This window comes from Thalassophryne amazonica, chromosome 6 (assembly GCF_902500255.1).
Source record: "Thalassophryne amazonica chromosome 6, fThaAma1.1, whole genome shotgun sequence".
NCBI lineage: Eukaryota > Metazoa > Chordata > Actinopteri > Batrachoidiformes > Batrachoididae > Thalassophryne > Thalassophryne amazonica.
This window is the reverse complement of record NC_047108.1, coordinates 69,643,225-69,670,376: the sequence shown is the minus strand read 5'-3', so window position 1 is coordinate 69,670,376 and position 27,152 is coordinate 69,643,225. Positions and strand designations below refer to the sequence as shown.

Sequence of the window (27,152 nt, the reverse complement as noted above, 5' to 3'; positions counted from 1 at the left end):
CATAAATATCTAAACTGCGTCGGAAAAAACATACAGATTGAACGCTTACCAACTTAAGACTGGACCATCTGTTGACTTAAGTTCTTCATGGAGGTGAAGCGAACAAGTCGGACTAAAAGCCATCAGCAGCTTTCATATTCTGGCGATACTGTAAGTTTGCGTGTTTATATATATAATAGCCATATAATAAACAAATTATTTACCTCACTTGTTCGGTCTGTACGGGGACTATATCAGACCTCCATGTTTTTCACACGGAGGTCTGATATATTCCCCGTACAGACCTCACAATCGGTTAATAATACCTTCAATATACATTTTGTCTATAATGATGCTTTTGACTATGTTTGTCTTCATTATGAAGTAACTCATACCAATCAATCACAAATATTTTGCTGTGCTTTAGATCATCCATCTAGGTTTATTGGTTGTTGAGATATATATATAAAAAAAGGTTTCCAAACCATGTTGTTCTTTGACGTTTTTCCACACTACTCCAAAATGCAATCACCTCTCGATATCATTCCAGTTAATATTCCCACTGAGTTTGAAGGAAATCTGTGCAGTCGTTTTTGATTTATCTTGTCCACATACACACAGACACACACATGCCAGTGAAAACAATAACCTGTTTTGCCATTTTGCTGACATGCACAGTAATAAGAGTTGTTATTGGAGTCAGTTCAGTTCTATGGAAAATTAAGGTTTTCCAAGGCTTTTCATAGATGGCAGGATCTGATGGTGAAATTGTGGATCAAGTCAACCATCATCAATATAAATGCATGAAAATCACAAGACAGAACAACGTGCACAACAACCTCTGACCTATCTGTTAAAAAAAGTGTTTGCTGTGTTTGTGAGCTGTTCCCCGGGTTCGGCACTGGTCAGCTGAGCTTCCTGTCCCTTCAGCATACACAACAAAGCCTCCTGCTCCACACTACGGGGGAGTCGACAAGGCAACACAATGGCTACCATCTGGGCATTATGAGGACCAGCTCTATGAAGTGGAACTGCAGAGCCTGGCATGCTCAAACAATGGGAGGGATGTGGGCACCAGAAAAACTCTGAGCCACGGCAGCACCAACAACACAAAGCAGCTTCCTTTATTTAAAAAATGACACAGACCCAAACCCCTAAACATTTTTTTTCCTTGAGCACTGTTCATCAAATAAACACATCTACAAAATCCACCTGAAAAAAAACAGATGTGATTACCCAATGTGATTTGTCCTTAATGATATTTCCAGCTCCCGCAAGACTTTAGTAGATTCCTGGACCCGCCTGCGGAACTTCTGCAAGACATAACAAAGGCACATTGTTACCACATGTTTATCACCATATGGGTTTTACTTTAACAGGCAGTAAATGCAAACCTTGAAGTGTCAGAGAAGTAATTTGAACTATTCTACCTTTCGTGTGACTCCAGGGTCTAAGTAACTTCGTAGCTTCTGGATGTATGTGTGAGGCGGATTCTTAACTTGGAACCTCTCCTGTAAAACACAGAAAACATACACAATAAAACAAATGGTTGAGAAATGATTTGTAACTTGCACAAATCTATTGATAAATATGAACTGTAAATAGATAGTGAGCATAGACAAAATGAAATGTAATATTAATGGTCAAATTGAGTAATTTACTGCCAAATTATTGGACTGCACAATTGAATGGGAAAGTGTGTCCAAACTTATAACCATCCATCCATTTTCTATACCTGCTTACTCAAATTAAGGGTCATGGGGAGCTGGAGACTGCCCCAGCAGTCATGGGACATGAGGTAGGATACACCCTGGACAGGACGCCAGTCTATCACAGGGCCACATGTAGACAAACAAACACATTCACACCCATGTTCAATTTAAAGTTTTCAATTCACCTAACCTGCTTGTCTCATCATACGTCTGGTGGGTGCATGTGTGGTGGGTGCATGTGTAATTTCTGGCCCAATCTGAACTGGCAGTAAGGATCTAAAGAGTCACATCCAAAAACTTCAATCATCCAGAATCGTCCGCACTGACAAAGCCCTCACCGCTGCCATGCAGCAGCCGGAGGAGGAACTTCACACTTCAAATGGTCAAAACTATTATAATATGGAAAGATGAGCTGATTTTAAGCTTTCTTGGTCAACTTCATTAACTTGTGGTTTCAGATAACTCGTGGCCCGATTTTGTGGACCCCAACATTATAAGGTATGGAGATTGTGACCGCATCATAATTTCAGCTTTAGATGATTCTTTTTCAGAAAAAAATGTTAACTGAAAAACAAAAACAGAGACATATAAAGACATACATCTAAATTAATAAATGAATAAGTGCAAATGAATGCAAAATAAATCATTTAGAGAATGGCTTGTTGATGAAGCAAAAACATTTAAAAATACTGCTTTAGTTTTTTTATTTATCTATATATTTTTATAGTTAATAAATAATTACATTGGGCCATTTTATGGTGTAATTGAATGATATGCAAATAATGAATGTTTATGAGTGCAATGCTAAGGGCCCCTTCACACACAGTACAATTAAGTACAAATCTGGGCGACTCACGGCGGAAGAGTTTGTATGAACGAACAACAAAAACATCAAGCCGACGGGCAGGCATGCACGATCCTGGTGCGATGGTGTCGTGCGAGCAGGAACACAGCGCGAGCAGTTGAGACGAGGTGCACCACATCGTGCCGCTGATGTGGCGGAAAATAAAATAAAAACCAGCTGTATAATTAGTGAATATCACTGGGTTGATAGAAATAATACATAAAAGTAGAGCCCGACCGATATATTATATTATCGGCCGATATAACCCCTTTTCAAAGTACTCACTATCGGCCGAAATTTTGCCAATAGAACGCCGATAATTTTTCATAAACAGAACAGTTACTGAAATAATGTTTTGTGTCGGCAATATAAAATGTCCTTGCACTGTTTGTCCAGTAGATGGAGCTCTGACTCCATTCAACTCAGAGCTGCCTATACTCCTGCTTAAATGTGTTCATCACCGGCCCCCGTAGTTCGCAGTCACACTGCACTGATCGGCTGACAAAAGCATAAAGTAAGTTTATAAGGATGTTGTTTGTAATAACTTTGCGATTACATTCACCCCACATTTCTCCCGTTTCAGTTCAACTCAGTTTGAATAACTCAGTTTATGTAGTAATGTGTCAAATGTGCTTCTTTGTGTTGGTCATGCTTTTTATTAAGCCCACGTTGTGTAGACCTTATTTCTAGCATGAAAAACTTTCGTTTACAGCTATGAGGTTGAAACATTCAGATTCACTGGTCATCCGGAAGGGTTCTGGGAATTACTGCCATTCGCCATTAACCCTCTGGGGCCGACACTGTCGTATACGATGGCTGGGACCAAGCTTTACTAAATTGTAAATAAATTGTAAATTGTATTTCAGCTTTTAGCTCATACCTTTTTTGTTAAGGGTCCAAAAAAGAATATTTTATTCATTTTAAAAATATATATATATATATATATATATATATCGGCTGATTTATCGGCTATCGGCAAATCAGCCAATTTATCGATTATCTGCATTTTTTTTTCATCCAAATATCGTTATCAGCATCGGCCTAAAAAATCAATATCGGTCGGGCTCTACAACCACGTACATAAAAGGGGACGCAATACAGAACCCCGCAGTTAAATAACCCTGGTTAAATAAAAAGAAAAATGGTACTCACGGGATTTGAACCTGTAAGATCTGATTACCAGATGGAAATTTTACTACTGCACAATGCTCCCAGCGTGCAATAGCACAAAAAGTATAGAAACCAAAACTGCACGCTAAATGGAACACAATGGCAAATGGAAAGAATAATCCATATCACATGACATACAAGCTACTAATCAAATGACAAGGATCTATTTACGTGTTATATAAATCAGAATAATTGGTAGCTTAATCTCTGCAGAAAATAATTTCATTTTTGTAAAACAAAGTTTTGCAATCAGTTCATCAGAATAAATGATTGTACCTGGTCACAGATCAGGTCCCACTTCTTCTCATTGTCATACTGTCTGAGCAGCCGGGCTTTGTCTGGAGGAAGGTTCATAGAATTCTGAAAAATAAAAAAGAAATTATAAGTGAATGATGGCACAAAGACAAAAGAAAACCAAAAATGCACAAGTTTAATTTCTACTGTATTTGACAGAGTGCAGTGGTAAGCAGAACATTAGAGGCCTTTGACATCTTTGGCAGAGCACAGCTGAAATGTTGGGCAGCGACCCGATGATCTCACTTCCTGGGTTGACTTTTGAGCATCCTGTTGCAGGAGGTGATCTGCATCTCCTCTGCAAGCTGACACAGCACTGAGGCAGTGAGCTGCTTTTTTAACCACAGCAGCTATCAGAGGTAGCACTCATGACCCAACAGGTCATTAATCCCGTCTTAAAACACACAAGTGCCACATGAGGTGTCGTCAGCGATTTCAGTTAAACCCTTAATGCTCCAATTAATGGTGCGAGTCCAACTCGGTGAAGTATTTTATGTCCTTGTGGCCGCTGTTAGGAATTAAAACTATATGACACAAGCATTTGACTAATTATTTCCGTGCCTGAGCCAGGAGCTTGTAAACACGTACAAATCTTAAAAAGGAGGAAATGCAACAATATGAAGGAGCTTTGCCAGAGCCTGAAACTGATCGTCTCAGCATTTGAAATGAAGAATAACGTCTCTGCACAACCACAACCTGCCAGTCAGCTTGACTTTTAACCTGCAGCAATAACTCTGCATCCCATCTAAAACAACAATATATTTTACCCTGTTAACTCATCCCAGGTCAGATGTGAGGACTACTCTGCTGTTTTTCCCACCGGTTAGCCCACCGCATGTTTGACATGGAAAACTACATATATTTGTTCTTATGACAACTGCTTTGTTTTCTTTGCCCACTTTAAAATTTGTCCCTCCGTCAGCACAATGTGAATTGTACTGTTGGAAACTGAATAAAAAGAGAAGCTACAACTCAAAATTTCAAAATCACATTCATAAATATCACCCTTTATAATCTACACTGGAATATGCAAACAGAAAAGGGCTGACAAAACTATAACTGCGGTAGACAATCGTGCCAAGATATTGGATGGAGGACCTTTGACGAAAGCTGCTTCACAAAACCCACAAAGTGGAGAAAGGAGAAGCAACATGCTTACCAGATGTCCAGAATTACAAGAGGAATGTGTCATGTTTATATAGTACCGTAGTTACAAATTTGCAGTAAATTCTTCTCTTGTCTAACCCCCGAGCTGCACTCTCCTCCACTGTCTCTCTTGGGAGAGATTTTACCTACAACAGACTTAAAGAAGGTCACACTAAGTGTAACATCCCCCATCTGTCTGCATTAAAGTGTTTCTTAGCATTTTGTCAAATGTTGGACCAGACTTAAAGCGCCTAACGTATACATGTCTGTCCCTTGGTGTTTACCCACATATGGGTAAAGGTGGAGGTGGAGCATGGGTGACATCATGCATGACCTTGGTGGGACAAACACGAACACCAACAAGCAAAGCTAACAGGCTAATCTTGGTTCCAGTGTTTATTACATCATATTTTTGGGGGCTGAGTGGTGGTTCTCATCAAGGTTTTGCTTTGGTGTGAGCATTACAAATTATGACCCGCTTATTTCCTCAATAATTGGGGATTAATGACCCAACATCATGAAGGAACTCATAGTTGCTTAAAATGCTAACACCATTAGCATCCAAAATTACATGCCATGATTAATTTCACTTTTTGCAAATTCTGGCGCACACACATCTTTCATGATTTGTCTGGACAATTACCCACACAAGTCATAGCATTACAGATATTTGGAATAAAAATGCTAAAAAAGGGCCCTCACAGCTACAGCGACAACACACTAGCTGTCACTCAAAGTGGTCACACCCCTAATGTGTTAGGATAACTGGACTTTTGTGAATGTGATAGTAAACATGATGATGGTGTTTGAAAGATAATAAATACATATTTAAATTGAGCAACAGTACGTTAAGAGATTATGACAATTACCACTGTTTCCTCCCCAAAATGACAGCACCCATGGCCAGTATTTACAGAGTCTTTTTCAAACAGTTCATTCTCTAACTAATATCTTATGGTCACTGCATTTTTTTTTTTTTTATCTTTTGCATTTGGCATTCTAAACAACTGGTATTTCTTCTAGTTTTATATAAGCCTAGAGAAAAAAAAAAGAACTGTATAGAAGGAAACTTGCTAATACGTAAGGTAAGCTGGATTTATAGCTGACAGAAAGAGGAAATTATAATTGGTGTAGGATTTCTATAAGTACATCAACTGCAAAATAAATATTCCTATTTGGAAAGGCCTAGACGTGAAATGCAGTGAGTGAACAGGTACAGCTAGTAAAACAAGTGTTGAACGTGTCACCTTTTTTCTCAGGAAATATATTTTTAAAGGTGGTATTGACATGGAATTTTCACCAGATGTAACAACCCAAGTAATCCACACATGCAAAGAAATCAAGCCATAGATGTCCATAAATTATTTGTAATAATGTGAAATGACACAGGAAAAAGTATTGAACACCTGAAGAAAGGGAGGTGCAAAAAACCAAGACACCTGCTGAAATCTCTCAGTAATTAGAAAGCAGTCCTGCCCCTTGTCAGTTCAAATTAATATCAGCTGGTTCAGTCCCACCTGATGGCTTATAAAAAGGCATATCAATAACAAGGTGTCACGCAAGAATGATCTAATCATGGGTAAAAGTAAAGAGATCTCTCAAGATCTTTGCAATGTTACTGCAGCAAAACATACTGATGGCACTGGTTACAGAAGGATTTCTAAACTCCTGAATGTTCCAGTGAGCACTACTGGGGCCATAATCTGGAAGTGGAAAGAACATCATTTCACCATAACCCAGCCATGACCAGTTGGTCCTCGCCAAGAAGAAGAGTTGTCCAAGAGCAAGGACCAATTGTGGAGAGCTTCAGAAAAGACCTGGAATTAGCAGGTACAGCTGTTTCAGAGAAAACAATAAGTAAAGCACTCAACCACTATGGCATGTATACACGCTCACCACATAAGACTCCACTGCTGAAGAAAAATAACATTGAAGCATGTTTAAAGTTTGTTGCACAACATTTAGTCAAGCCTGTGAAATAATGGGAGACTATGGTCTGGCCAGGTGAGACCAAAACTGAACTCTTCAGATGTCATAATACACACTATGTTTGGAGATGAAATGGCACTGTACATCACCCCAAAAACACCACACCAACAGTGAGGTTTGGAGATAGAAACATCATGCTGTGGTGCGGTTTTTCAGCAGACAACACTGGAAAACGTCATATAATTGAAGGAAGGACGAATGGAAAAATGTACAGAGACATTCTTGATAAAAATCTGCTGCCATCGACCAGGATGATGAAGATGTAATAAGGGTGGACATTTCAGCAATACAATGATCCCAAACACACAGCCAAGGAAACTCTCAATTGTTTTCAGAGAATGAAAATAAAACTGTTGGACAGCCCAGCCAATCACCTGACTTGAATCCAACAAAAAAATCTATGGAAAGAACTAAAGATTAGATTTCATAGAAGACGTCCATGGAATCTTCAAGATTTGAAGACTGTGTAGAAGAATTGGCCAAAATCACACCTGAGCAATGCATGTGAGTAGTTTCTCCATACAAGAACCGCCTTGAAGCCGTCATTACCAATAAAGGCTTTTGTACGAAGTGTTAAATAAATTTCAGTAATTTTGTCTTCAATATTTTTCCCTGTATCATTCCATTTTATTACACATAACTTATTTGGTTTGGGCTCTTTGTATGTGTGGACTACTTGGGTTGAAAATATCATGTCAGTAGCACCTTTATAAATATATTTACTGACAAAAATGGAGACATATTCAATTCTTATTTTACCCGCTGGAAATGGAGTGACTCTACCTCCAGGAATTCAAAAACAAGAAATGCTATCATCTTGTATGGCAACAAATTAAAAGTGAATCTGATTCAAATCTGTTGAACTTTGATGCACCAAATCAATTGAAAAAGTAACTTTTTTGGGGGGGTTATGTAACATCCCATAGACATGCCTCCTAACTGCTCAGCACTGCAACTTGGTGGATGGTTAGTGGATGCTGAATAGATGATGAAAATTAGGAGCAGGTGTGGGTTCCAGGAGAAGTGTTGGTCTCTATTACAAAATATGGTCTTGTCCCCCAAAAACTGGACACTCACATTGATATAATTGTAAAACCACCAAACCAAAGCTTTCTTGGAGGCCCTCCTCACATGGGGGCCTTGTGAAGAGAGTTCCCCACTACAGTGCTCCTGGTTGTCACCAGCACAGAGACAGACCATTTCCAGACAAAAATGTACTAAAATCAGAGAAATAAACCATTTAAATTTAACAGTGATTATGTTGTAGAATAAATATCATATTGAAATAGTGGTTAGCACTGTTGCTTCACACTGAGAAGGTCCTGGGCTTGTTTCCAACCTGCTGCTTTCTGTGTGGAGTGTGCATGTTCTCCTCATGTTTGTGTGGGTTCCTTCCGGATGCTTCGGCCTCCTCCTACATCCAAAGACACGTAAATTAGATTAAGGTGGAAACTTTAAATTGACTGTAGGGGTGTGAATGCATTTGTCTATCGATATGTGTCATCCATGTGCAATTAGCTGTGAAAGAAAAAGAAAGGGACGTGGTCAAGATACATACACATTGAATGGGGTCACTGAAAGAGAGAGCGCGAGAGAGAGAGAGAGAGAGAGAGAGAGAGAGAGCGTGAGCTCTGACAGATTAACAGTGACTACATTCTAAAGCTTAAATTATAGTCACAACTCCACACAACCCTGCAGAAAGAGCAGACACTTCTTCATTCTCTCTGTCTCTCTCTCTCAACACGTGATTTTGAAGTTGCATACATCTTGAAATGAGCTTGTCAGTTTCCTTTCCAAAGCCTAGGTCTGGTCAGTGGTCACCACTAAAGCCACCGCTGCTTGTTTACCTATCATACCAGAGGAAATGTGTTACGTCCATCCATACTCATATCCAAAATGAAACACTGAACATGGGTTTCACAAAAATATAATACTGTAAAAATAATATAAGTCAGGATATGTGGCGCTGCATCCTTCCTAACTGAAAGTCTGCCTGTGTTTTCTTGGTCAGTCATGCACGTTGATGTAGAGCTTCTCTTTTGTAATAATGTAATATTGAATTACAGCAAACCATGCACAGCAAAACCCAAAGAGCAAAATACATCCAAATCACATCCACTGCTTTTGGATCTCATATCTAGGATCTACATAAGCACTGATATCTCTCAACATAGTGTGCGACAAGATGAAACAGTGGTTAGCACTCTCCCTTTACAGCAAGAAGGTCTGGGGTTTGATTCCACTCATGTCGACTTCCTTTCAGTGTGGAGATTGCATGTTCTCTGGTGGCTGTGTGGGTTTTCTCCAGGGACTCTAGTTTCCTCCCACCATCCATGCACATTAGGATCTATTTTAATTTCAATTTAATTTAATTTATATAGCGCCAAATCACAGCAAAGCTGCCTCAAGGCGCTTCACACAAGTAAGGTCTAACCTTAACAACCTCCAGAGCAAGCACACAGGCGACAGTGGTAAGGAAAACTCCCTGTAATGATCTGAGGAAGAAACCTTAAGCAGACCAGACTCAAAGGGGTGACCCTCTGCTAGGGCCATGCTACCAACACAATAGATAACACAGGAAATTTTGGGAATCCATGCTGGTGCACAAGACGGGAGGCCTGCAGAAGAAAACAGGACCTGCGCCTTTCTCAGCATCCCTAGATGTTGAGTTAGTCTCTGGGTGCTGGACTATAGCTGCTCACTGCTCCTAGTGGTTGGATTGTGACTAACTAGTTAGGCTGGGTTAAGTGCAGAGGACAAATTTTGTTGTATGTACAATAAAAGTCATCAGAGGGGAGATGTATACCCTGTGTGTGTATACGAGGTCTGTTAGAAAAGTATCGGACCTTTTTATTTTTTGCAAAAACCTGATGGATTTGAATCACGTGTGCTTGCATGAGCCAACCTTGAACCTTCGTGCGCATGCATGAATTTTTTCACGCCTGTCGATTGCGTCATTTGCTGGTAAGCAGCCTTTGTGTGAGGTGGTGTGTAGTGCACTGCAGTGCCGCATCAAATTTTGCCAGAAACTGGGCGACAGCCAGGTGGAAACCATTCAGATGATTCAGACGGCTTTTGGTGACTTTTCAGTCATGTGACTATCCAAGAAATTGTGGAAGAGGTGGGCATGTCACAGCATGTCCTGTGAGACTTCAACACGGAGGCGCTTTTGCGCCGCCGTCAGCAGCAGCATGAATTTCATCGCAACTCTTTTCATGGCCAAATCTTCTGTCACAGTGGAATGTACGGAAAAATTGCTGATGTCCACCTCTTCCGCAATTTCTCGGATAGTCACACGATGGTCCCACATTACCACAGCGTTCACTTTGGAAATGATCTGGTCATTTCAGCATGTTGATGGCCGACCAGAGCGTGGCTCGCTCTCCACCGTTGTGCGGACGTCTTTAAACTGGTTGTACCGCTCCTTAATCTGTGTGATGCCCATAGGATCGTCACTGAAAGCCGTCTGAATCATCCGAATGGTTTCCACCTGGCTGTCGCCCAGTTTCTGGCAAAATTTGATGCGGCGCTGCTCCAGTCGTTCCACCTTTTTCCTTGAAATGAAAATCCGCCGAGCGCACAGCACACGTCCCACACAAAAGCTGCTTACCAGGAAATGACGCAATCGACAGGCATGAAAAAGTTCCTGCATGCACACGAAGGTTCAAGGTTTGCTCATGCAAGCACACGTGATTCAAATCCATCAGGTTTTTGCAAAAAACAAAAAGGTCCGATACTTTTCTAACAGACCTCGTATATATATATATATATATATATATATATATATATATATATATATATATATATATATATATATAACAAATATTTGACTGATCAATGAGCTTTTGATCAAATCTCTTTAGGAGATACTAAGACCCCGTTTACACATAGACGGTTTAGTCGGCGGGTAGTACGTAGACCGAAGTTTGTGGTAGTTCCGGCTGTTTTCGCGGTGGAAAGGGGTGGAGCACTTTGCCAGCGTTTTGACCGCCATACTATCCGCAAATAGGAGGATAAAACGCCGCTAAATCTGCCGAATAAAGCAATGTTTTGACGCCGCAGCATCTGGCACATGTCAGGCAACGGGGGTTAATACACATTCTATCCCTTACAATTGCAGGTTAAGATGCGGGTGAGAACGGCAGTGTTCTTCTGCCGCCGATAATGCCCTGTGTACCGCTGGTTAATACCCAGGTTTTTACCCAGGCAAACAGGGTAAATCCTGCATTACTCCAGGATCATTTGCATATTAGGCACTGCCCCCAGAGTATCCAGTATAATAGGCTGGGTCTGCACACATTTTCATCATTCTGGAGTTGCTAGCAGAGCTGTAAAAGGAGCACCATGGACTTCTTTGACCAAGAAAACTTCGACATGGACATGCCCATGGGCATTGAAGCTGAGGCCTTGCATGAGGCAACAGGCACCATGCTGGAACTTGGTCGAGGTGTACTCCAGATCCTAGAATTATACAGAGCTAATCCAGCTTAGGCAGGCAGCAGCTGAGGAGAGGAGAGGAGGAGGAGGACGAAGAGGATAAGGCAGAGGAGATAGTGGGTCAAAACGTGGCTGGCAAGAAGGGTGGACCAGGGACATTATGACAATTTGATGAAGGAGCTTGAGCTGGAAGATCCTTAGAATGGCATACTGTCCGCTAGCGCCGCCGTTTTGTCTGCCTCTGTCGCCGGTTAAAACGCGTTGTGTATGCCAATGTGGGCTCTATCGCCGTTTTATACGCCGTTGATTAGGGATACAGCGCCGGCCGCAGAATAACGGCGGTGTAAACTGCGGCACTACAGGAAGAGACAGGATGAAATGGCGATTAAAAAGTATCGAACGCCATTGTTCGCGTTGTCTCCGTCGTCACGTGAATTCTCCGGGAGCACTCCCGGAATTATTCGACATGTTGAATAATTTTTTTTGACGATTCCCGGTGAAGCCGGAACTAAGCCACGCCCCCTAGCGCCGGCGTTAACAACGGCGTTTGATCCCTAAGACGGCCCGGAGGAGCCAAAAACTCTTCCGGGACGCTTCCGGGAGCTCTTACCGTCTATGTGTAAACGGGGCTTAAGCCAAGTAATATTCCCACCAGGTCTGGTGGAAATTCATCCAGCTGTTTCTTTTTTTTCCCCATTATTCTGTTGAAACACAGACACACACTCACAGCAGCGATTATAACACCCTGCTTGCCACGCGTGCAGGGTGATAAAGACTGTTTTTCTCCTTCTTCTTATCAGCAGTGAAAACACACTGAACAGGTTGACTTTTACTGTGCCGCTCTTTTTCAGTTGGATCCTCCGGGAATGCAAACAAATGCAGGTAGTAAGTGCAAATAGGGTGCACAATAAAAATACTTCTGCACAAATAAGATGTAGAAAGCCAAATGAAAAGGGACACTGAAGCAGTTTAAAAGGCAAGAAAACCAAAATAAGGCAGGAGGGATGTTTGCATTGGTGTAGTAACATGAGTTATTTAAGCCTGCATCATTTCACTTTCTCCAACAGTGATACAATCTTGTGCTTCCTGTGTTTATAAGACGCTTAAAAAATGATTTAAAGTGGTCGTTCTTCAGTAAAAGGGTGAAATAGCACAGAAATGCCAAAAATGCAGTGTTAGCTATGCACTACCCACATCCTCCCCTCAGCGAGGCTCATCTTGTTTGACCTGAGGTTTGGATTCAATGTGAACCTTTGTTTTGATTTGGTGCTGTGCCATTTGCTTCCTTGGAGATGTGAGCTAACTTTTTCTCCCCATAGTAGAAAGTTAATAACAATAGCTGGTGGGCAGGGTTACCGTTTACCTTGTGGCACTGTGCAGAGTGAAATCTGGCTGAATGTGGCACCGTTACACTGCACAACCAGACAAACTGGTTCTATTATCACCGCTATCTGTCCAATCATTAGCATCCCACTGTCAGCCAGAGCAAGACATTCAATTTCCAAACACAGACACAGGAAAGGCTGAAGAAAACGACCAGCGCATTCAACTCCAATAGCTCTAACACACAAACTGCTATCTATCAAAAGTGCAGAATCCTGTTTTGTTGTGTTCCTTCTGGAGCATAATCATCAGTATGGCAAGAAATGTTGAGCAATGGAAGAAATAACTGGAAGATACCTGGGGGGTAGGTAGAAAAAAGTGGAATTGAGAAAACAGGTGAAAAATGTTGAGTAGCATGAAAGGTGGGCAGCAGTCTGTGACAGACGTCTGGGTCACTGATGCAGGCAGACGAGATAAAGCCGAAACACTTAAAGTATTTGATGGGCTCAGGCTGCAGGTTAAAGAGACACGGAGGGTTCAGGAGCATCAGGAGGCTCTGAGTAGTCATGCACAGTCTCCACAGTTGGAGGAATGTTGAAGAACGAATGGTCGCTTTCTCATCCAACCTCCCTGATTTGAGTTTACAACCTGCAATTCCAGCCAGAGGCTCGCAGCTCAAGTGTTGAGAGACAAATGGAAAAGACTTACAGTATGTTTCTCTCCAGATGTTTCTTGCTGCTCGACATGTTGATCGTCATTCTCATAAAAAAGATAACTTTTCTTATCAGCAATGTAGTTGTGAGATAACTATATCTAAGTAGATACTGTGCAAGAGTGAGACATCTTCTTCTTACAGTTGATCCTATTAGGAGTCTTCACACCAACCAGCCACCAACCTTCTCTTTGGGTTTCCTCTCCTCCTCAAGCCTGGTGACTCCATCCTGATATACCCCACATCACTTCTCTGCACATGTCCAAACTATCTCAATCTCACGTCTTCAAAACGCTTCAACCCTCCAATATGCACACATTCCAAATCCCGTTGTCGTCCCTCAAGAAAATTCTACCATCTTCATATTTTCCATGTCCAACTCAGCCAGCTTTTTGTCAGCTCCCCCCAACCCACCCCCCAACCTTGAAGCCATACAACACAGAAGTAGTTGGACAGTGATGCACATTTTGCCTCTGAACTCTATCATAACAGAGTTGAAATGAAACAATCAATAAGTGCTTGAAGTGTAGACTCTCAAATTTAAAGCCCCTCTCACACAGACGGTCACGCTCGCCACAAGCACGCCACTACTTGGCAAAAACACATCCCGCAACGTCACACGGTTGCCAGCACTCACCAGAGACAAAGCTGATAAAGCCACTGAACAGGAAGATGCTGACATGCTACGTTAAACACCACAAACAGCGGTCACATGACACACACAAGCTGGTGTAGCCGACCGAATGGTTCCCCCATAAAAATCGGTCCGCCCTGCCGTCACTGCGTATGCATCATTTTGGAGCGTCAGCAGCATTTCACCGATTATCGCCTTGTTTCTGATTAAAACTGCACTCCAGTCATCATCTAGCTCAGCGACAGATATCTGACACTTTTGTACAATTTCAGTTTAAATTCAATTCAATTTATTTTCATTTATATAGCGCCAAATCACAACAGAGTTGCCTCAAAGGCGCTTCACACAAGTAAGGTCTAACCTTACTAACCTCCAGAGCAGCAGTGGTAAGGAAAACCTCCCTCTGAGGAAGAAACCTCAAGCAGACCAGACTCTAAGGGGTGACCCTCTGCTTGGGCCATGCTACAGACATAAATTACAGAACAATTCACAAAACGAATATACAGGAAATGCTGTTGGTGCACAGGACAGGAGGGTCGCCAGCACAAATACCACACCCATCTCTGGATGGAGCTACACCTTAAACAGAGAGAAAAACAGAATCAGGAATCAGAAAGACAAGAAATACTGTATAATTTTTCAGCATTAAACAACAAGAAAAACAGGAAATACTAAAGTGATTGCCGGCCACTAGCCTTAAGCTTCACTAAAAGACCCAGAATTTAGGTAAAGCTGAGGCTGTGGCACGCTCCATTTCCTAATAAAATAAATTAAAAGAGTAAAAAGCGTAGAACTATACTATGCCAGTACGCTAGCCATAAAAAAGGGAAAATAAGTGCGCCTTAAGTCTGTACAACAATCATTTCCACATAAATTCAGCATTATTTCATAATAAAAGACGGGGAAAGCGATCAAAGCGCCACAGCAGCACGTCTGAGTCTGACTGTCTGAGTCAGACTCTCTTCACCCAAAGCGATCAAAGGGAATAATGTGATTATTAACCATTAGATAACTAAGTAAAACCTCTTAAATCATTCTAAAGTCAGTTTTAAGTAGAAATGGTGAATGTGCTGTGAAGGCGGGTGGGGGGCACCGATTTTTAGGGGAGACTGTTAGGTCGGTGACACCGTCAGTCAACGGATTTGGAGGCGAGTGCCAGCGAGTATTACACAGCAGTAGTTGGAAGGAACATGCCACACACGTGCCTTCTGTGTGAGAGGGGCTGAATTCAAAATCCTGCATTAACCATTAGGAATTACAGCCATTTATACATACAAAGCCTCTATTTTCAGAGGTCACATGTATTCTGGTCAAAGGGTTGCTGTTAATACAAACGATAACTTTTACAGATGGTTTTTACTGAAGGAGACTGGTGAGGGAAACCACCAAGACCCACAAAACAACTTTGAAGGAGTTATAGACTTCTGTGGAGATATAGTATAGTCCAAATAAGGTAAAATATTTGGTGTGATTCTTTATGTATCTACTTTGACTTTTTAAACATAGGCCATGCATAGTTCTCATCAAGCCAAACATAAAAGGCGTGGGTGGCTAGATGGAGAGGTTGGTAGACAATGAACTCCAAAGGCACCCAAAAACAGATTTACTCCAAAATACACAATAATAATTTTACAGAAAACAGAATTTTAATATGGATGGAACAGACAGACAGATTTCACAGGGCACCATTACGTGTGAGTACATGACAACATGATCTGGTAACCATTAAGGGCCTGGAGGTCTTAAATAAAGGGTATTGTCTAAAGAAGACGGAAAAACTCAGACCACTAATCCCCATTAGAAACTGGAGCCAATCAGGAGTTAAACAAAACAACATGAATAAGACCTGAAATGACTACATTCTCTGTAAGCAAATTTTGGACCCTCTTAATGAAATGAGATGAACCCGTTCCTATGGTAAATATATGATTCAAGGTAAATCATTTCATCCTCACAAGGACACGGGGTGAACCAGGTTCCAGGAGTGTCAAGATGCCAGCTGACCTCAAAGCATGACATCATTATGAATCAGACTGCATCGACGACAAATTTATCACAGTTTTTTTAATGCAAATATTACTGCTTTGTTTGAATTTCTCTGCTTCCTTGATGCTGGAACAAAGAGAGGAGACAGGATGAGAACCCAGCTGGCGTCACTGGGCTGTGAGGACTTCCTGTAGTGTTCAGGAAATCAAAAACTTCCCTGGATGACGCCAGCTTTAATTCAAAACGCGTAAGATCGCTGTGTACGTGTGTCCCTGCATTCATTCCAAATGTGTGTTGATGTATGAAGGGGTTGTTTTCGAGCTCTCAGGTAAGAACCCGCTGGATTAAAAGCGGCATATCGGAGTGTGAGAAAACACTGCCTCCCTTTCTCTGAGCTGACACCTGATCATCCTCTGGCTCTTTGGTGAGGCAACCTAAACCAGGCATAAACAACAAAGCACGAGTCCTCAATAAGGATGCTTAAAAGACCAGGAGGCCTACGAAGCAGATGTTCTCATCTCGAGAGGCTGGGGGGCATGACACCAAGGATAGGAGATGTTTTTCTTGCAGAAAGGACTCAATGCCCCTCTAAGTCCACTCCTCCTGATAGTGTTCCTGTTTACAAAACAAAACAGAAACACGCCCTTTAAAGAGCTTGTTTATGAAGGCACTAAGACAACAGCCAAGGAAAATGGGACCTTGGTTTCTGAGTAATCCTGCTGTCAAACCAATGACAAGACTGGGCGGATAGAAAAAATATTACCTGAGCTGCACAAGGAGGTACCCTGTGTAAGCATGTAATATTGTGATAGTCATTTCAAGATAGAGACGGTGTTGTGTGTTGGGGGGTTTGGCTGGACATTTTGGTGTTGTTTTCTTTTCTTTGCTCTCCAGGTGGTATGCAAACTGTTTTTTTGTCTGTGGAGAAGGTGCTGGCAGAAGAGTCCTTCACCCTCATCAGCATTATTGGCTGCACTTGTGGAGGATGTTCACATGCAGGCCTAATGACTTGCAGTACCTGTGGATGATGCTCACGTGCAAACTTAAAGACTTTCAGCTGAAGCAGATAATGAGATGGCGTTCTGCATTTAAGCCATGAGTGATTCGAGCAGAATTGCCGGGAACTCGACCTTGTGACGTTCGTTTGTGAGACGCTGAGGACCGCGCCTGGGTTTGACACATCGTGCCTGTGAAGGAGGACGGGTGAGGGACACATGCTGGGTTCAGTCAGACGCTGGTCCGCTCCTCAACTCGCGTCTGCACATAACAGACGGAGTGGTGGCCTTGGTATGGTTAAAGCAGATGGTCACTGCACTGAGTCTGGTCCTCTTGAGGTTTCGTCATATAATCAAAAGATTCCTGAGGGCTAAACCTCACCCATGTGTAGTACCACTGCATACTTGTGATTTGATGCTGTGTAAATAAAGTGAATGGAAATGATAGTATAGAAACTAGAAAACCACACATTGGTCATCTTGCCATTATTAGTTTTATACACCCAGGAAAGGTCTTTTGACAATAGTGACATCATCTCATGACATAAGTAACATCATCATGATGTGACTTACACAGGGTCCTCACCAGGATTTCTTTTACAGCATAGGGGGGAACTCAGCGGGGCATAGCAACGAGAATTGCAGGTCCAAGTATTGTAGGAGGGTCCGGGGGCATCCCCCTGAGAAATTTTAAAATTTGTAACACTTAACACACTATTTGCTGCATTTTGAGGGCCGCTATGTGTTGCTAACTGGGACATTAAATAATGTGCGACATGAAAACAAAACAGAAAAGCCACCTTATACTGGTTAAATCAAAGCATAGGGGCCCAAATCACAGCGTAGGGGATCCAAATGTCAGCACAGGGGCCCCCTATGCTCAACTGCGCTGGCAAGAACCCCGTTATACCATGTAATAAATGATTAGCTGATCTAGATAAGCTTTGGATCACCTCCCTTGCCCTATTGATAGAGGAAATATACTGGAAATTGCATTTTTTTTTTTTTAAACAGTTGTGTTATTTCACAAAATCTTCATGGTGTTATTCCAGCATCACCTATACCATTTCATTACAAATGTTTTACTCATTTATATAAGCTTTACATGGTCTTTCTAGCCCATCGATTTGTATTTAATCCACTAGATGGTGGATGCAGCCTGTGAACTGTTACCAGCAGCCGCCATCTTGCTTAGCGTTATTCCACGTGGTCAGACATTAGATTAAATATAAATCTATGATGCGCTGACTCAAGTTTGGGTTAAAGTGATCTGAAAATGCTGTTTTGTTCAGCGTTCAGGTGCAGCAACAAGCTGACAAAGGATTGTCAGCTGGTTAAATAAATGTTAAAGGTCAAATAAAAAAAAAAAATTGAGAAGTGATCTCTCATAAGTGTGTATTATATGTAATATAAATGATGTGGGGAAATGACTAAAATTTCTGAAAAAAAGGTTTGATCTATATTCTGTAAAGTAGTGACTTCAGTTTTACTACCTGAATGCTTTGTCGTGATAAATTTCTCACCATTCATTTAGCGATTCAATTAGAAGTCTCACTTTCATAAGTCTCAATTTATCCATTTTAATTGACCTCAGGGTTTTTCTTCACATCCGGTTTTCCATCCTGAGATATTCTGTCAGAGCAAATTCACAGAATGTAAATGCTTTTTCTCTTAGTTTGGTGGGTCACATGATAGGCGCTTTGACATTGTATATTCTACTAATATAAGAATATATACGAATGAGATTAATTTCTCTATGATATACTCTATATTCCAGTGTAGTGTTTTCAGATTTCTTTCAACTTGGCCCAGAAATTATGGAATATTTTTATTTCACCTGGCTGGTGTGGCTGTTTCATTTTATTTATTTATCTTATTTGATATTTTCGTGGTGTGCGCTACACGTGGCTTAAGAGCAGTCTTTAATATTATTATCATTAATATGATGCGAGTGTGGGACTCTCTTACTTTCACCCATGATTATTTCCCATCTTTAACTTAACTTCATAATGAAATTAATTAAGGATCAGACTAGTATTTGGTGTCGTAGCAGACATACTGTGTTTGACAAATTGATGGTATTATTTTCTATCTGGACTGGGACAAACAAATTTATTCAAGTCTGTTATATAAATAGTCTGATCCTCTTCTGTATTTGTTTTGACAAATAGTGACTGCACAAATGTGGGACTGAGTTTGAATAAATGTAACAGCACAGTAATAGCACAGAAAATGCAAATTTAAGGTGAAACTCTCTTGAAAACATTGATTATGTCCACATTGATTTCTATTTATGTCGGGTTGTCATACGCTAACCAAGATGGCGGCGTTCTGGTAAGAGCACACGAATGAGCAGATCTCCTCGGTCCTCCATCTAGTGAGTAAATAAAAATTGATGCTCTGGCTCTACTGGTTGCAGTGGTATCCAAGAAAATGTTTTGTTTGGTTTTTTAAACACATTTTTTAACAATACTGACAATTAACTTTGACCAATCTGCTCCAAACATTAGTCATCTGGAGATGGTCGCCCAAGGACTACAACCCCTGGCAAAAATTATGGAATCACCGGCCTCGGAGGATGTTCATTCACTTGTTTAATTTTGTAGAAAAAAAGCAGATCACAGACATGACACAAAACTAAAGTCATTTCAAATGGCAACTTTCTGGCTTTAAGAAACACTATAAGAAATCAGGAAAAAAAATTGTGGCAGTCAGTAACGGTTACTTTTTTAGACCAAGCAGAGGGAAAAAAATATGGAATCACTCAATTCTGAGGAAAAAATTATGGAATCATGAAAAACAAAAGAATGCTCCAACACATCACTAGTATTTTGTTGCACCACCTCTGGCTTTTATAACAGCTTGCAGTCTCTGAGGCATGGACTTAATGAGTGACAAACAGTACTCTTCATCAATCTGGCTCCAACTTTCTCTGATTGCTGTTGCCAGATCAGCTTTGCAGGTTGGAGCCTTGTCATGGACCATTTTCTTCAACTTCCACCAAAGATTTTCAATTGGATTAAGATCCGGACTATTTGCAGGCCATGACATTGACCCTATGTGTCTTTTTGCAAGGAATGTTTTCACAGTTTTTGCTCTATGGCAAGATGCATTATCATCTTGAAAAATGATTTCATCATCCCCAAACATCCTTTCAATTGATGGGATAAGAAAGGTGTCCAAAATATCAATGTAAACTTGTGCATTTATCGATGATGTAATGACAGCCATCTCCCCAGTGCCTTTACCTGACATGCAGCCCCATATCATCGATGACTGTGGAAATGTACATGTTCTCTTCAGGCAGTCATCTTTATAAATCTCATTGGAACGGCACCAAACAAAAATTCCAGCATCATCACCTTGCCCAATGCAGATTCGAGATTCATCACTGAATATGACTTTCATCCAGTCATCCACAGTCCACGACTGCTTTTCCTTAGCCCATTGTAACCTTGTTTTTTTCTGTTTAGGTGTTAATGATGGCTTTCATTTAGCTTTTCTGTATGTAAATCCCATTTCCTTTAGGCGGTTTCTTACAGTTCGGTCACAGATGTTGACTCCAGTTTCCTCGCATTCGTTCCTCATTTGTTTTGTTGTGCATTTTCGATTTTTGAGACATACTGTTTTAAGTTTTCTGTCTTGACGCTTTGATGTCTTCCTTGGTCTACCAGTATGTTTGCCTTTAACAACCTTCCCATGTTGTTTGTATTTGGTCCAGAGTTTAGACACAACTGACTGTGAACAACCAACATCTTTTGCAACATTGCGTGATGATTTACCCTCTTTTAAGAGTTTGATAATCCTCTCCTTTGTTTCAATTGACATCTCTCGTGTTGGAGCCATGATTCATGTCAGTCCACTTGGTGCAACAGCTCTCCAAGGTGTGATCACTCCTTTTTAGATGCAGACTAATGAGCAGATCTGATTTGATGCAGGTGTTAGTTTTGGGGCTGAAAATTTACAGGGTGATTCCATAATTTATTCCTCAGAACTGAGTGATTCCATATTTTTTTCCCTCTGCTTGGTCTAAAAAAGTAAACAATACTGACTGCCACAATTTTTTTTTTCTTGATTTCTTATAGTGTTTCTTAAAGCCAGAAAGTTGCCATTTGAAATGACTTTAGTTTTGTGTCATGTCTGTGATCTGCTTTTTTTTCTACAAAATTAAACAACTGAATGAACATCCTCCGAGGCCGGTGATTCTGTAATTTTTGCCAGGGGTTGTATTCCTTCCATGTTTGATGAAAATTGACTCACTAATTATTTCACACACACACACACACACACACACACGATTACAGTAGCCTGCCATAGTGGTGTTCAGAATACTTCTGGAGAGTTACATCCCCAAGAAACCACCTTAATTTAGGAGTTAAGCAAACAATGTTTCAATCTTCCTTTACTTATTTTTACACCTTTGCCCACCTCCATTCTAGTCCTGAAAACTTTTCTTTGCTCCCTTAAACATTTTTTTAAAATCTGTGACTTCTGAGAAACACCATTTTCAGGTTGATTAAAGAGCAGCAGCGTCCTCGAAAAATCCATTTGCGAGCCCATTTATTTACCCAGGGGCATGTTGGCAGCGACAGCATTAGCTGATGGGTTTGAGGTAGAGGCCATTATTATCACAGGATTCTTTGAAGCCTTGCTTGTGGCCATGGCCAGAGATAAAGAAATGGCCAAAGCACAAGGTCTTTATGAAACCACATGTTCCTTGAGCTTCAACACTGAACGTCCCTGAAATGTTTAGACAAACTTATCTGTGAAGTCTTTTAGTTTGATACGAGCATTAAAAACAATACGTGACACAAAAGCATTCCAGAAATTCAGCTTTACAAAATCCTGCCGCAGATATACTGTGTGACCGCCTGCACAGTGAGGCAAAGGTATAAATAAATCCAGGTGGTCATAACTCAGACTTTCATTCAGTGTGGCCAACATCCTGTTTGGTCTCATCTGTGCGTCCATGCAGACTTTAGGGAAAGCCCAGTCACCAGACAATATACACAGGGGAATTTCAGGAATGCAGGTACATGAATGCCCCAATAATTCATGCTGGCCAGGCCTATCCACACACTGCCCAAAAACGACCATCAAGGTCAGCCAAACAGAAACAAAACCCAAACTGAGCCTGAACTGTGAAGGAGGTTTAGGTTACAAATCAAAACGAAAAGAAAGTCAAGACGGAAATTTCACGAAAACCACATTATCACATCACGTGTCACGTCTTTAAAAACCTCCACCCGGTGTGACTAAAAAAGCAGAAGTAGACGTCATAGGAATCAAACTAAGGAAATTAGGGTGAGATTCTATTTCACCCTTTGTTGAAATAACACAAAATCACCCAAAGGTCATGTTGTGTTAAACTGGTTTTATCTTTTACTTTTAAATATGGTTTCAGTTTCATATTAAATAGCTCTCAAAGTTCCACAATTCTGTGACTGCATACAAGTCTAGAAGGGGTGCCTTATGTTTGACATAGATACAGATTTGATCAATTCTGCACAAAATTAAACCATTTCATTCTTGATTAACACACAAGGCTTTTAAACTATATTAGCTTTAAACACAGTTTAACAGTTATGGCCTTGAGCCCTCCCTTTCAATGTGCATCTGTGTAACCAATTCCTCAGGACAATGTTGTGTGGGCCGCTGAAGAGGAGGTACTGCTGGCCCACCACCACCAGATGGCGCCCTGCCTGAAGTGCGGGCTTCAGGCACGAGAGGGCGCTGCCACCCCACAAGAGCGGCCGGGGTGACGGCTGTCACTCAGCGGCTATGACAGCTGTCACCAATCATCTGCTCCTCACCCCTAATAAAAGCAGGACGACACCTCCACCACATTGCCAAGATATTGTTCTACCAAGGAGGTAACGTTCTCAGCCTGAGTGTTATCACTACTAACGTTATTTCAGTGAATACGTTGTTGCAGCTGTTTTCCTGAGGAATCGGCGTATGCCGCGACTGCTTCGCTCTGCATCCCGCCAGTTAAGTGATTGACAGTAGCTACACGAGTGTGGATTATAGGTGGAAGTGGAATAACCACCATACTTGTTACGGGGTGTACACACACCCACAACTGACTGTTTTTGCTCTTCGCCAGCAGTACCAGATCCGACACGCGGATACGGTGGCCACCTGGGGACTCGGAACTTGGCGGCTCCAGTATTCTCCTGGTTCGGTGGCGGAGGAAATCGTGTGGTTCCGGTTCTTCTCCAGACGGACGTCTCCTATTGTTGAGCCTGCCCACACGACACCTTGATTGATTGATTCTGTATTCGTTCTATAATCTGCTGTGTGTAGTTGTGGCATTCACAACGGACTTCTTCTATTGTCCGTTCATTTGCGCCCCCTGTTGTGGGTCCATGTCACTACACTTTCACAACAGACAAACATTGTAAATAACCTATACAGGGCTGGACTGGGACAAAAATTCAGCCCTGGATGTTTTGGTCCAGACTGGCCTACCACTACAATACACCTGCAGATACTGTGCCAACTCACCCCTGTTGGAGTACATATAAACACAGAAGCCCTTGATAACACTACTATACTGAACAATATCCCTTTTTATTCCGGAGCCTTGAATAAAATAAATGATGACTACACACTATGTTGCTCACAACGGATAAGGTGGTGGTGGTGGTGGTTGGGGGGGGGGGGGGGGGGGGGGGGGGGAAGTTGGGTGTTTTCATTTATATGAAAGGCTTAACATTCATATGAATGATTGTTTATCCACACCAGGCTGGCACACACCTGCTACCATCACCAATTGCATTCTGCTCCTGTACCACCTCCATGGCAGCAGAAGCCTCACTGTCACTTTCACTGTCCAATTCCAACACCACCTGCTGCTGCTGAGAGGGACCCGCAAGCGCCCCTGCCAGGCCAGCCCCCACAGCAAACATCTGTTTTCTGCTCCGCCTTTCCATTTTTTCTCCATTTTGTGACTCGCTTTGTTTTTTTTTGTGTGTGTGTGTGTGTGTGTGTGTGTGTGTGTGTGTGTGTTCTGCTGTGTTGTTTCTCTCTGTCTCTCACATCATGACTTCTCAACATTAAAGGTGACTGGATGAGAGGAGGGGGTCTAGAGCATGCGTGGGTGGGATTCCTGGGCCTCTGTAACCTATCATAGGGCCACTGTTGGGTCAGGTGTTCTTTTGACAGACAAGCCACTGGGACTATGCTGTGTGTCTGCAGGCTGCAGCTGAGCTCTGTGGGCTGATGCATGCCTGTCTTCCTGGACTGGGAGAGTGTGTGTGTGTGTGTGTGTGTGTGTGTGTATATATATATATATATATATATATACGTGGGCTGTCAATAAAGTAACGGTCCTTTTTATTTTTTTCAAAAACTATATGGATTTCATTCATATGTTTTTACGTCAGACATGCTTGAACCCTCGTGCGCATGCGTGAGTTTTTCCACGCCTGTCGGTGACGTCATTCGCCTGTGAGCACGCCTTGTGGGAGGAGTCGTCCAGCCCCTCGTCGGAATTCCTTTGTCTGAGAAGTTGCTGAGAGACTGGCGCTTTGTTTGATCAAAATTTTTTCTAAACCTGTGAGACACATCGAAGTGGACACGGTTCAAAAAATTAAGCTGGTTTTCAGTGAAAATTTTAACAGCTGATGAGAGATTTTGAGGTGATTCTGTCACTTTAAGGACTTCCCACGGTGCGAGACGTCGTGCAGCGCTCTCAGCCGCTGTCGTCAGCCTGTTCAAGCTGAAAACCTCCACATTTCAGGTTCTATTGATCCAGGACGTCGTGAGAGAACAGAGAAGTTTCAGAAGAAGTCGGTTTCAGCATTTTATCCGGATATTCCACTGTTAAAGGAGATTTTTTTAATGAAAGACATGCGGACGGGTCCGCGCGTCGGGATGCAGCCGCCGCGACGCAGCCGCCGCGACGCTCCGCCACAGGAAAAACACCTCTGTTGAAAGCCTTAAGGACAAGTTGGAACATGTCCTGCCTGTTAAACAATTTCTCATATACTCACTCCACTGAAAGCCATCAAAAGCCGCCTGGATTTTACAAATGGTTATCAACACGGAGGTGTTTTTCCTGTGCCGCCACACCGCGTCGGCTGTGTCCTGACGCGCGGACCCGTCCGCACGTCTTTCATTAAAAAAATCTCCTTTAACAGTGGAATATCCGGATAAAATGCTGAAACCGACTTCTTCTGAAACTTCTCTGTTCTCTCACGACGTCCTGGATCAATAGAGCCTGAAATGTGGAGGTTTTCAGCTTGAACAGGCTGACGACGGCGGCTGAGAGCGCTGAGCGACGTCTCGCACCGTGGGAAGTCCATAAAGCGACAGTATCACCTCAAAATCTCTCACCAGCCGTTAAAAGTTTCACTGAAAACCAGCTTAATTTTTCGAACCGTGTCCACTTCGATGTGTCTCACAGGTTTAGAAAAAATTTTGATCAAACAAAGCGCCAGTCTCTCAGCAACTTCTCAGACAAAGGAATTCTGACGAGGGGCTGGACGACTCCTCCCACAAGGAGTGCTCACAGGCGAATGACGTCACCGACAGGCGTGGAAAAACTCACGCATGCGCACGAGGGTTCAAGCATGTCTGATGTAAAAACATATGAATGAAATCCATATAGTTTTTGAAAAAAATAAAAAGGACCGTTACTTTATTGACAGCCCTCGTATATATATGTGTGTGTGTGTGTGTTTGTGTGTTAAAAAAAACACTCTAGGTTTAACCTTCAGTGACTTATGTCACAGAAGGTCATATCCAGGTTATCCTCACAACAACAAATTCATCATAAAACATCAGAAAAGTAACAGGATGTCAGACTATCTGACTGAAAAAATGTAAAAATGAATTTTATCATTATTATTCTTGTAACCCCAACTCCAAGGCACGTTTCTGAACACCTAATGCGAAAGACGTGTTGCACATATGCATACAAATTTATATGATTATGTACGGAATATTGTGTGTAACTTTTCAATTGATATCGTGAGTACATACGTTGCCAAAACTAAACTCCTGCTTGTTCTATGAGACACTCCCACTGATCTGATTTGTTCACTGTATAACACATTACTTCACCATCCTCTCTCTTCAGAGAGAAGGCATGGTGCAGAAACAGGATGTTTCTGAAAAAATCTTTTTATTTTAGGATCAGATCACCTTTGGGTTATTTTAGTCTACAGACAGTGCACATTCTATTATGTTGCAGCATTATTCCAAAATAGAGTCAATTCATTTTCCCCTCAAAATTCTACCCACAACAACCCATAATAACAACATGAAAAAAGTTTTTTTTTTCAAATTTATTACAAATAAAAAATTAAGATATCACATGTACATAAAAATTCACACCTCTTGCTCAATTCTTTGTTGATGCACCTTTGGCAGTAATTACAGCCTCAAACATTCTTGAATATGATCCCACACGCTTGGTGCACCTATCTTTGGGCAAGTTTGTCCATTCCTCTTTGCAGCACCTCTCAAGCTCCATCAGTTTGGATGGGGAGCGTCAGTGCACAGTAGGGCTGCCACAAACGACTATTTTGATAGTCGACTAGTCAACGATTATTTTTGCGATTAGTCGACTAGTCGGCTCATACGGAATTTCCTAAATTAAGGCCTGCAGCATTTTCCGAGAAATGTCAGGGGATGAAAACATGAACATTTCCAAATCAATGACTCTTTCTTAGACTTCATTTACATCAACCATTCAGAAATACAAACAGTGTGGTACTTTATAGTAAATCTGTGTCAGGTAGGCAGTTCTCAAAAACTAAATGTCCATTCTGGAAGGAGACAAATGAGGGAAGCCACCAAGACACAACTCTGGAAGAACTTTTGGCTTCTGTGGGTGTGAGTGGAGAAACTGGGTGCAAGTGCAACATTTTTATTTTATCTTCATTTTACATATAGTCCCAACTTTTTCTGATTTGTGGTTGTT

General features: G+C 41.7%; 1 protein-coding gene across 5 annotated transcripts in view; it reads right to left on the bottom strand.

The window, feature by feature from the left end:
- Positions 1–27,152, bottom strand: part of fmnl3 (formin-like 3) — a 70,749-nt gene that overhangs the window by 29,307 nt on the left and 14,290 nt on the right. For all 5 annotated transcript variants that reach the window (XM_034172424.1, XM_034172423.1, XM_034172425.1 and 2 more), the window contains exons 2-4: positions 3,982–4,065; positions 1,410–1,490; positions 1,216–1,292 (exon numbers count right to left, since the gene is read on the bottom strand). In XM_034172424.1, the coding sequence (XP_034028315.1) occupies positions 1,216–1,292; positions 1,410–1,490; positions 3,982–4,065 (242 nt within the window). The remainder of the gene's footprint in view (positions 1–1,215; positions 1,293–1,409; positions 1,491–3,981; positions 4,066–27,152) is intronic.